Genomic DNA, 12,451 nt, shown 5'->3' with positions numbered 1-12,451 from the left:
AGCTTCCTCATCAAATAGTAGCCAGTCCTATCAACTCATACTCAAGGGTCGCAGAAAACTCCAGGCTCTGAAGGAAAGGAAGGTGTTAATACATCTTTTCCTTATTCCTCTAGCTTTAGATCTTGGTAAACACTTGGGGGAAGATTTTTAAAGGCCTGCAATGATTATTAAGTATTTATCTAATTTGATTACCATCCTACTTCATTTTATGAAAAAAATTCCTATCTGGACCCTCGATCCTTGGTGACATCAGCCCCCATGCCTGATTCTTCAGCCAAGGATGTAAGAGTCCTAGGTTAAAGAGTATGAATCCGGGTCCTGAGATGGAAGGGCCCCAGGGAAACCTCACTACCCATGGCTCTCAACTCTGCAGAGCTTGGAATAATGCAAGCCTAAATAAGGACTGTGAATATAAATATAACACTGAAAATTACAGGCATAGTTTTCTAGAGATTCTTAGAAAGACTAAAGATTATAAAGAGAAAAGTGTGAACAACTCCCACTCCAGAGGACCTTAAGAATTCTCAGGCCTCTATCTCATCTGTCTCCTCTTTTGCAACACAGTACGAAGGCAGGTCATTCTGGGATGGCTGCAGGTCCTCAGAAGCCTTCACATTAGGAACTCTACTAATGGAACTCTATGGCTTCTTGACCTCAACGCCCTAGGAAGGACCCGAAGCTCCAAGAACGGGCATTGCGCAGGGCACAGCAGACCTCAGATGGCATGCCGGGATAAGCTAGCGTTTCTTGAAAGAAAGATTCCGTGGCTGGAGTGTAATGCTGAAACACGGCATGCAGTAGCATCATTTTGGAAGCTCTGAATGTATATAAACTCTGAGAAGGCCCTACAGTAAAGAAATCTGTTCAGCTTAGTTAAACTCAACATTCCTCAAAATTATTTGGCCATGGAACCCATCCCACTTCCTGACAAACACATTAATTTTTACAAGTTATCTAGTGCCTACTATGTGCCAAGCACTATTGTGGTGATCCAAGGGGAACTGTTTCTGGGCTTCATGGAGCTTAGGTATTTAATACTTATTTTCAAAGGCCGCTATTTAAGGCAATCAGTTCACTGGGTCTTTATCTGAGCATTTCATCATCTGATGGATCTCTCTAACCCACTAAATTCCCCTCTAAATCCCATAGTCTCCAGCTCTCTGAGACAGAAGGAGCAGCTACTCCTCACAAAACATTTCTGCTCTGGAAAATAATAGTCTGCCATAGCCCCCACGGACCCACTGTGGCAATTCAAAGCTCTGTATCAGATGCCAAAGGGGGTCCTACACACCCTTGCCTAGCTCACTGGAGGAGTTGAACAAATGTGTTCCAGAATGAATGGTAAATGACAAGGACTCCCTCTAGCCCCTGAAAATTCCAATAAGAATGACCAAGATCAAAACCCTATCATCGTCCGTGTAGCCAAATTGGATTTGGGTTCTCTTTATTGAATGCTGCTCTCACTGTGCCAACCTGCTTTACACGCCAAGTTCGATGTGGGCACTTCTTCTTTGACGATGTTATGAGCTAATATTATTTGCAAATGTTTTAATGACCAAATACATCTTTCTAACTGAAGCTAAAGTGCTGAAATGTAATCCCTTATAGAGGCACAGCTGGCTCACGGTCTGAACATAAAAATGGGATTCAAGAGCATTTTCTAACACCAGTCCTGCAATTTCCTTTAAAAAAATTAATATTCGTGTATTTTAATTTCTTAGTAAAAACAGGGAAATAAACATTGGCTGGTCTGCCTAAATGGAGTGTATTTGAAATTTATAAATAAACAAGCTATCAAGAAGCAAAACAATCACTAATTATGAAACTGGATGCAAAGAAGGTTCAGAGATCCAGCCCATTTTCAATCACATTGGCCCGGAAAAACACAGAATTACTTCCTATCTTCAACACTCCTACAAATAGCAAGAAAAGCTCCCAAAGAAAGGAAAGGGAGTATTAATTGTTTTACAAATAAAACAGTCTTGCTGAGCCTCCCCACACAAAATAAACAGAATTTTTAAAAGTGAAATTAATTTTCCCTGGATTTCGTAACACTTTCTTTCTCACCTTGTCTTTACACATTCAAGTGGCGTACCGTTTTTAAAACCTGTCATGATAAACAGAATTTAATTATTTGATGGTATACGGTCTTTCATGAGGTAAAGGGAATGTGAAGAGTTGAGAAAGTACGCAACCCGTATTGTTGGCATCTTCGCGCTTAGAATCGTTACAAGCGCTCACAAAAAGGCAGTAATACTGGGCTTTAAAGCTGAACTCTGTATTATCTCTTTCTCAGAGCCCTGGGGCTATCACTGCAAAGCACAGTGGTCCATTCTAAGCTCTGAATAGAGAAAAGGAAGAGATCATTAAATTATAATTTCCATGCACAATTGGTACAAGTATTTCCTACCAACAGGATTAATATGAAGGCAAGATCCCAGAATAAAGCTGCTCAGCAGAGAGGATGGCAGTTTAGTGTCTTGTAAATTTGATTTCACTGAAAGCCCTGACACATCATAATGGTGAAATCCTATTTACTGTAGCAAGCAGGATGGATAATGCTATTTAATACCTGGTGTACTGTGTGCTATCAGCTCATAGCTTTGTACTCCATGTTCTCATCTTACCTTCAGGTTAATACTTCTTGACAGTCTACATGGTAAATAGAGCCCCAAATTAAGTGCTGATCCCACGATTTGCAAATCTTTCCTCTAAAGTTCAGCACAGAAAAACTGGCTCCAGTTAAAGGGATAATTTTCACGGGATGCACTTTTAACAGGCTCACCCCAGAAAAGAATGTAGGTTGCATATCCCTAAAGCCAGACTGAAAAAGCATTTCAAGGTTACCCAAACCACATTTCCCATTAGGAAATTCAGAGAGGTTAACAGAAAAGCCAGTATGTTTGAAAGACTTGTTGAATAATGAATTAAGGATAAGGACCCCATATGCACTACATTGCGTGGTTCGCTCCCTTCCCCCGCAGGAGAGCAAAACAGAAGTGGGGAAAAGAAGTCTATTCCTGCTTGCTGTCTTTGGAGTATCTGCAATCCTGAGCTTCCTTTAGGGAGGCAGTGAAGAGTGCAAAAGGGCCCAAGTCTTTGAACCTGCATTATAAATAAATACATCCATTATATTAGCAAAGATAGGATGATACTGGCCCTTCTTAATTTCTCTACCTAACAATGACGATCAAAGCACATTTCTGTGAGCTATCTTTACTTGTTAATGAGGAAAAATAAGAGCAACTCAAGGGCCATGCTAGCAAACCACTCCTAAAACCCCCGTCGTGTGTAATGGCGTTACAATTAAAAGTATCACTTATTTCTATCGCCTTCGGTGTCCAAATCCTGGACCAGAGAACTTTATTTCTGCAACTCTAGGTGACTTCAGACCACAGGGAATCAGCCTTGATTTCAAGATGGATGAGGAAACCAGTACAAAAATTCAGAATGTCAATGGAATAATAACTATCTCTAGGTTGACAACTGCAAACTAGTCATCTACCACAAAGTTATGCTTTTAACGATTGTGTTGAATTTGCTATGTCACACTGTATGGCCAGAGCACACACTCTGATCTGAGGTGTATGAGTTACCCACAGGACCTAAAATCAGTGATGACCGCTCAGAAAGCACTCAAAGGGGGGAAATACCAAAGGTTTTTTTTAATCCCATAAATGTATTAAATTATCTTCCTACCCCAGAAAAGACTCCTTATGTTTTAGTATCTTACATGTCAGTGATCTGTGATTCTATCCTGCATTAATCCCATCAAAAGGCTGACCAAGCTTCACTCAGTGAACTATTTTTGTAATGACAGACTTCATCTGGTAGTAAAAATACATAATAATTTCTTCCCAAAAGCAGCACACTGGGCTGACAATAATCTGTTCTGTTGTCGTTTCTTTTTATTATCGTTGTCGGCATTACTTTGCCCCAAGCTCTGCAGAGAGGAATAGAGAAACCAAGGTACTAATTGACAAAGAAGTCAAGCAATCAAAAAAGCCAATTAATCAACAGATGAGCCCGACACTTTATGATGCAATGGAAGATATGCCACCCACTATAAGTAAAAGGCTTTTAAAAATTGCTCATTTGGTGTAAGTAAGCACGACCTCAGAATTTAATTAGTAACTCTCTCCACAGGTGACGAACTAGTAAAGTACTTTTCTTCTTAATGACAATTTATCTTTCACCATTCTCTTTGCACCGCTTTCTTCTGCCCAGCTTGTACAATTCCCTCTCCTTAATTGTATGGGATTGACTGCAGTGTGTATGCAAATACCTACTGAAATCCAGAGGAGCCTATAAACTGAAAGCAATACAGATCCCACTACCCTGTTGATCTGAACATTGTGACTATATGTAAGGCCTCTTATCTCCCTCAGCTCAAGTCACCAAGGCTTTTATAGCTCTCTTCACACTGTGCCAAACCCTGCCATTCTTATGAACGCCAAGAGAAAAAAGAGGAGAGCATATCAATTCAAGTTCGTAATTGGGAAGTTAGACGCAAAGACAGACTAATCACCAAAGAACTCAAATCTGCAAGATGTCTTGGGGAGAAAGGGGTCCTTCATCCTGGAAGATCCCTGGGAGAATCTGGACTCTGGCCTCTTCAATCATGGCCTGGTCTTGCTTCTCACTTCCCTCCCAAAGAGCGAACAGACTACTACACATTCCCTGAAGAACACAAATGCAATCCAGACTATAATGAAATAACCATGGAAGCATTTATCAAAAGTAAGAGAAACTTTCTTTCTAGAGGTGGAATGCTAGGCCTATCCGCTACCAACACTAGGAACAAATGAACGAATGGCTCAAAGGCATTTGTGAATTGCTTCAACGACTATGGCTTTCTTACTTCAAAGTAGAAGAAGCACAACTAGACATTAAAATAACTCTTAGTGGTATACTGCAGCTGCTAGGTAGTAAGACTTTATTTACTCCCTTTTTGACCAAATGTCCACAGGAAGTACCAAATCCTGGGGAGAAGATTCTACATTTTGAATGCTTAACAATCTTGTAGACTATGAGGTAGCATTAATCCCATTTTAACATCGGGACCTAAAAAGTTATATTAGAAGCCAAAAAGAACTAACTTACCACCCAAAGAGCTAACAAGCAACCAGCAGGATTTAACTCTTGAGCGCAGAACTAACAACTATTAAAGCTAGTACTGGCTAATGGCTCAAAAAGCTCAGGTGTTGGACCTGCCTCAGAACCAAATGTTTTTGTCGGATATTTTTGGGCAAGTTACTTGAAGCCTTAAGGCCTTCATCTAAATAGTAGGACCCGCAACCTTATAGGGCTGTCTGTGTGAATCAAATGACATAACCCATGCCAAGTGTCTAGCTCATGTAAATGCACAATAAATGTTATTGTGAGTTACTATCGCAATGATGATGATGCTACAAATATCAAGACAAACTTGACTCTCATAGGATAGATATATAGTATTAATTTAAATGATGAGTGAAGAAGATACCAGGTACTTTGTGGCTAGTCAAAAACTATACATTAACTACTTAAGACACAATTTTATGGTATTAAGTTAAGTAAATCTAGGATTTATTCACTGAACTCCTCTGTGAGTCATGGTAAATACAAAGATGAGAAAATGACATTTACCCTCAAGGAATTTATGCGATAAACACAGATAACAAATCACAATTATCATAGACGTGGCACCACAAAGAGAGGTATATAAAACACTATAGAGCACTCCCTTAGTGGTTTGTGGAAAGCTTCCTAAAAACACGTAAGAACCTTGTCTCTGAAGGCTGCCCTGGGCTTCCTCTTATCAAATCACCAATCAGGAATTAATATCCTCCAAGTCTCTTAAATCAACAACCAGGAGTTAATACTCAAGTCTTCTTCAGTTAGGCCACACACCTAACTGTGCCTCATGACATGTTATTAAAATACAGAAATTCACTTCACATCTATGTCAATGTCGCTTGATAAAGCCGGCAACCTTTGCAATGAAATAAGGACTTGAAAAACTTTTCAAATGGCTTTGACTTTCTTTCTCAGTCAAGAGTCACTGCTTTTGGAATACTGATCCTAAGAAGGGTGAACTGGTAACCAGTTAAATCATATTTATTCCTCCTCATAAGGTGGTGACAGGAGAAAGTCCTCTCAGACATGTGAACTAACCAGTATGAACACATGCGAGAGAAAGCTCCATTCACACATAGGGATTACCTAATTGATGGAATGTATTGAAATAGATCAAAGAGGCAAGCCACGCTGTGCTACAGAACCAAATGTGCTCCACATGCTTGGGCGACTTGGGTTCACAGTCTCAAAAGAAATTCGTATCAAGTCAATGAAAATGAACAGTTCAAGTAATAAGACCATGAGTCATCTAAAAGTGATCGTGTACATAATGACGGTGTTCATCTAGTTGATGGGGATCACTTTTGGAATGATTCTGTGAGATTCTGTCAATGTTCCCTCTCCAGTAATGATACACCACCTGGTGTCTGGTTTATGGCTTTATCGTTTCATCTGGTTTAAATAAAGACATGTACTTAAACCACTATTAAACCATAGGCAACTTCGATTTCTTACAGTACACATTAGGTGATTCTACAAGTTATCATAATATTATAATCTTTTTTTTTTTACATCATGCACTATTGGATTCAGCACTTTTATATCTTCTAACATGAATTGTATGTAGAATTTCTAATAGAAATGGTGAGACACTGCACTTTTCACGGTCATCACAAAACAAGGGGAACTCTTTTTGCAATCTTCTGTATTAAGCCTGCAAAATGCTTCATCACTGAAGACCTACATCTCTCACATATTCCTGGAAGAAATCTAATTGAAGGAAATTAATGTAGCTACTTCAGGAATGGCAGTAATAAACAAACATGATTTTACAGAAATGGAGAGAAGACAGCAGGAAGTTGAGCAATACTAGAGTAATTTCATGACTCTTAGTGTTTTGTACACAATGGAAAGTAAGCAGATATTCTTTAATGGCAACAGCTTTTGTTAAGCATTTTCCAGTTTTCAAAGAGCTTTTATATACCTCGTCTTATCTGGTCCCCCCAATAACTCATAAACGTGAGCAAGGAATGGAGTATTATCCCCACTTCATAGATAAAGAAGCAGAGACCAGAAGAGATCAGGTGACTTGTCAAATAACGGATGACAGCACCATGACTCCTGACTCCTAGTCCAGCCTGCAGTTATTAGGTAGTAACAAATAGTACAGCGATTCTTCCACTGTAGGATTTTTCCAAGCTCACTGGTACTGCTCAGTTTTCAGTTAAAATTCCTAAATAACTACTTTCCAGCCTTATCGTCAAAAAGGAAAAAATGTATATTTCACCTACATAAAAAGATGCCAATTGCAATGATTTGACATCATCACCACGACTCCATCTGATCCGCCACCCCTTGTGCTAACATGAGGCCAAAAACAACAGCTAGCTGCTCAACAGACCGGCTTCCTCTGCCAAGAGTGAATCCTCTCAGTATTTCACATTAATCACTGAATTACCACCATCAGATTGGTGGATTTATGAGAAACAGATGAGTATTTTTCATTGTCTTTTCTCGTACCCGACAGTGATCAATGACAAATCCAAAAGGTACCTAGCGCAGTAATACCTGATGGCAAAGAAAACAGTCACTGGGTGGGGACAGAACAGGTGCTGGGTAAATCCCCTCAAAAAACGATCAGTCGTTCATTTTATTCAGCTGACATTTACTTGCAGGTACGGCGTTCTGGAAGGGTCGAGGTAGACTAAGAGTTGACTGAGTGGTTACTCTGTGTGGGATACTCCTGTGTGGGACACTACTGCAGGTGCTTTACGAAAATGAATTTTAACAAATCTGTGACGTAAGTACGATTCTATCTTCATTTTACAGCTGAAGAAGCTGAAATCTAAAGTAAACAGGCTACAAAAACTCAGCAGGTAAATGTCCGTCCAGTGCCTTCAACCCAAGTCGAACCCTACACGCAAGCAGCACGCACACCAGTGACACACAGACACGGGTGAGCATATTGTGTAAATAACCGTACTGAACGGGACTTAATACTATATTTCTTATTTTATCTACTTTCTTATGAAACTTATTATCTTACTCTAAACAAACCAAATTTTAGAGGTTTCCATCCAAGGGAAGAAAGACCCAGCTTTGTACGGCCCTGGTGTGAAATGATTCTAGACAAATCTACGTTACTGGACAGGGGCACTGACAAGGTGGCTCAAACTCCCATTCTGAAACCCACGGTCTCCTCCTGCTTTGGCCTTAATCCCTGCCTTTGCATCTCTGTCAAACTCTAGGGCCTCCCACAGGTACTGCCTCAACTCCTCCTCCTAACTCCTGTTGCTCAGTCCTACTGTTCAACTCCTGCCCACTGCTTACCCATAAATGCAGTGAAACCAAGATTACGCAAGCCAATATATTCCTAAAACACACCCATTTCTATGAACCCGTTCAACTTTCGTCAACGTTACGGAGAGTCAAGAGAAACAGTCTCCTGTCTGACCTGGGGGCAGCGCAGTTTCTAAACGTTTACAGACAAAATACCTGGGGGGAGGGCAGAGCGGTAAATGCCTCCTTGACCCAATAACAAGACCACACCCCGAAACAACCAAAGAAGGAATGACATACCCTGTGAGAATGATCTACCTGCCTGGCTTCTTCACTTCCTTTCAACTAGGAGAAGCAGCTATCATTCTAATTATTGATGCTTAAATAACTGTATGGGAAAGTTGCAGATGTGGTTCTAGAAGAGAATCAATGACAAGAAATAGTCATACCCTCTCCTCCAGTCTAGCCAGCTGTTCTTTGTAGAATGCATCCTGCTTCTTTATCACTCGATCTTTCTCTTCCAGCTGCTTAGCCTAAAAAAAGAAATGAAGAATATACTATATCAAGAAAAAGCAGCAACAGCAAAGCAAAAGTATAAATTGCATTAGAAATAAGTACACAAAGCCGAAGATTTTTGCAATCTATTAGGTCTCTGCCATAGAACAATATTAATAAGATGATGATTGCTGTATTTAAATGTAAAGAAGGAGTCTGCATTGTACTTTTTTTTTTTTACTGTGACAGCTGTGCCCTACTTTGTCAGAAAGTGTCAGAATACGGCACAGTTTAACTTCTTTTGAAGAGTAATTTCAAGGATTAATATTTTATACAATAAAACTTAGATTTATTCCAAGTGTAAACCACATGGCTATTAATCTTTTTTCTTTTTTATGGACAACAAAAATGCCTATATGACATTTCCTACATAAATCTTATGTTTGAGAACCCTTAAATTACCCATTGAAACCTGCACCTAAGTCCATGTATTAGTCTATTTTCTTTTTTATGAAGCAGTAGTCTTTGGAGCAAGGGGCAAAAACCACTGTAAGTGTTTTTTGAATAATTAAAAATTAATAGTAAGAAATAAAAATAGTTAATTATAAAACTCAGTCATCCCATTTCTAAGGGTTTTTTTTTTTCAAAATTAAAAAGGTAGTACAATTATTTTGATACATGAAAAATAATGACAAGAATAGTTCCTTATGGATGTTTCTCAAGGTTAATAAAAAATGCATTTTTCAAATTGTTGTTTGTATCTTCATCATTACATTTAAGTAATCCTTATCTCCGAGAACAGACTTCCCAGTCTCACCCCAAGTTAAAAATTTTTAAAACATTTTTGCTTCAGTAAATGTTGAATACACACTTGATGAGAAATCTTAAGATATTCAGCAAGTGTGTATTTTGGCATTCCAGCCCTTCTGCCATGTACCACATGTTTTTGTAGGGTGATAAGGGTCACATGGCTCAACCTTGTGTGAGGGTGACTTCCACAATCTGCTTAGTTAAGTGTCCCCACTTGGCACATTTATAGGTCATTGCTTTGCTACTTACTTTGTCTTCAATGTCCTGCAGCATGTTAAAAACAAACAACAGTTATTTAACAACAGAAGTAGTATTTTTTTCCTGATGTCACAAAGAAATCTGATAGATGATAGCTAAGATGCAAACCAAAGAAGGCAATAGGGAAAAAAAAAAATCAGAGAACTTGCTTAACTTAAGACACAGCTAAATGACACTGTGCTGCTACAGTTTGAATAGAAGATTTCAGTGAAAAGTTCATGCTGCTTGAAAGCATGTGAATACATTTAAAAAGATCCATTAAGATTATATTAAAATATATTCATATATAAGTACATAATAATCTATGGCTCCTTGATACAACATAGTAAAAACCTGACTAGCCTATCAGGAATATAAAAGAAAAAGTAAACAGAGAAAGGATTTTTTAAAAAGCTAAGTGTGAAGAAAATAAGCATGACTATATGATCTACAGAGAAAGGAGATTTTTAAATTGAACACATATACACCCAAAACAAAAATAGAGGAAATGTAAAAGAATTTACATAAGAAAAATTCCATTTAAAATTTTTTAAAAAAAATCATTAAACCAAATGAAAAAGCAAATGACAAAAAGAGGAAAAGAAATCACAATGGGGAACTGTGAGAGTTAAAGTTACTAAAATACAGAACACTTTAAAAGAGCCCTCTACCCCTCCCCTAAAAAAGCCAAAAGAAAAATACACAAATGACATACACTGGTAATTCACACACAAAAATACAAATAATAAACACATGGGAAGGGGCGCCTGGGTGGTTCAGTGGGTTAAAGCCTCTGCCTTCGGCTCAGGTCATGGTCCCAGAGCCCTGGGATCGAGCCCCACATGGGGCTCTCTGCTCAGCAGGGAGCCTGCTTCCTCCTCTCTCTCTTTGCCTGCCTCCCTGCCTACTTGTGGTCTCTGTCTGTCAAATAAATAAATAAAATCTTAAAAAATAAATAAATAAATAAATAAACACATGGGGAAAAAAAGCCAACCCTAAGAGAAATCCAAGAATGACAATGAAATACCATTATTCATCTACCGAACTGACAATAATATAAAATAGTAATAATAATGGCACGGATACAGGAAAATAATAACGTCACAGATATAGCAAATATACATTATGACATACTGGTCAGGATGTAATTTGGTATAACCACTTTTTAAATGAATTTGACAAAATGTAATATTTTTAAAATGTATATATTCACTGAGATCTATACCCTATTTTTAGGACTCTTCTTAAGTAATTATGACAATATATAAAAATGTTCAAGATAGGGTTGTTTAGAATTGCAAAGATACCAAAATAAAAACCAATTTAATGGTTAAATAAAAATATCCCCAAAATATACTAAGTTAAAAAAAGGAACAGATTATAAACAAAAAGGACAGTAAAATCTCTTTCTTTGTAGGGAAAGAAAAAACCAGAAGGATACTCAACAAAATGTCAACGAAAGTTATAGAAGAACGGTAGGTTTCTGGGTGATTTCTAGTTATTCCTGCTTCTTTATATTTTCCAAATTAAACACACACACACACACACACACACACACACACACACACACACAAATACTTTGTAGTCAAAGGACACAGGAGGGAATTTTCTGAGGTGAGAGAACTAGTCTGCTTGTTGATAATGGTGGTGGTTACACCACTGCGTGCATTTGTCAAAACTCATAGAACTATGTATCACATAGAATGAATTTAACTATGTAAATAAAATGTATACAAATTAAGTACACTAAAATTCATGAAAATAACTACATATAAATATATGGATGAATGTGTACATATATCTTTGTTATTTTTAATCTACTTATCACTTGGCCAATTGTATTCTAGGCATTTAACCCTAGGAAATATTAAGAAAAGCACACAAGGATTTAGATCTAAGAAAATATAAAAAATGTTACTTAAAGCAACAAACAAGTGGGAACAATAGAAGTTTGTATAAATAAGATTTGGTCCCACAGGATATTGATTATAAAGATTATAGTCCAAACATAATGCCAAACATTTAGAGCCATTAAAAAAAATAATGTTCTAATAGAGTAATGTTTTAAGTCAAAATTTTATTTGGTGGTGGGGGGAACAGGTCATAAAATAGTATGTACAGGAAATTCCTAATTTTGGTTAAGGAAGGAACAGGGAGAGTTGAGTGTACCTTGTTATACAGATTTAGAAAAGCATATCTATTATGCCAAGATGTTAACAGTGGATATGATACGCATAGTGGGATACTGTTTTTTATTTGGACTACTATACTTTCTAAATTTTCTAGAACGAATTACGACTTCTGTAATCAGAAAAATATTTCTTAAAACATTATCACATACATGTATCCCTGACGATGAGATGGAAACATAATATGAGATAGAAGCTCAGAGAGTGAGGTATTTAGCAATTATACTAACAACTAAATTGTTTTAACAACTTGAACAATAATTTATAGCATGGAAATGACCTTACCTACAAAATCCTTAATGTACCAGCACTTGATTCTCTCAAAGTATGACATTACCCACATTACAGTTCTTAAAACACTTGCACTAGATGTTCCTTTTGTT

General features: G+C 37.7%; 1 protein-coding gene across 3 annotated transcripts in view; it reads right to left on the bottom strand.

Annotated features, from left to right (window-relative positions):
* LOC111151953 (coiled-coil-helix-coiled-coil-helix domain containing 3) overlaps positions 1-12,451 on the bottom strand; it is a 277,584-nt gene that overhangs the window by 86,932 nt on the left and 178,201 nt on the right. For 2 of the 3 annotated variants that reach the window (XM_022510195.1, XM_022510194.1), the window contains exon 5: positions 8,787-8,870. In XM_022510195.1, coding sequence (XP_022365903.1) covers positions 8,787-8,870 — 84 coding nt within the window. Of the gene's footprint in view, positions 1-8,786; positions 8,871-9,891; positions 9,907-12,451 lie in introns of all 3 variants that reach the window. The other variant, XM_022510197.1, reaches the window with a different exon arrangement.

Source organism: Enhydra lutris, unplaced genomic scaffold (assembly GCF_002288905.1).
Source record: "Enhydra lutris kenyoni isolate GAN:26980312 unplaced genomic scaffold, ASM228890v2 scaffoldscaffold27, whole genome shotgun sequence".
In the NCBI taxonomy this organism is placed as follows: Eukaryota; Metazoa; Chordata; class Mammalia; order Carnivora; family Mustelidae; genus Enhydra; species Enhydra lutris.
Note: the sequence above shows the minus strand (reverse complement) of the source record. Positions and strands in the feature narration are given on the sequence as shown.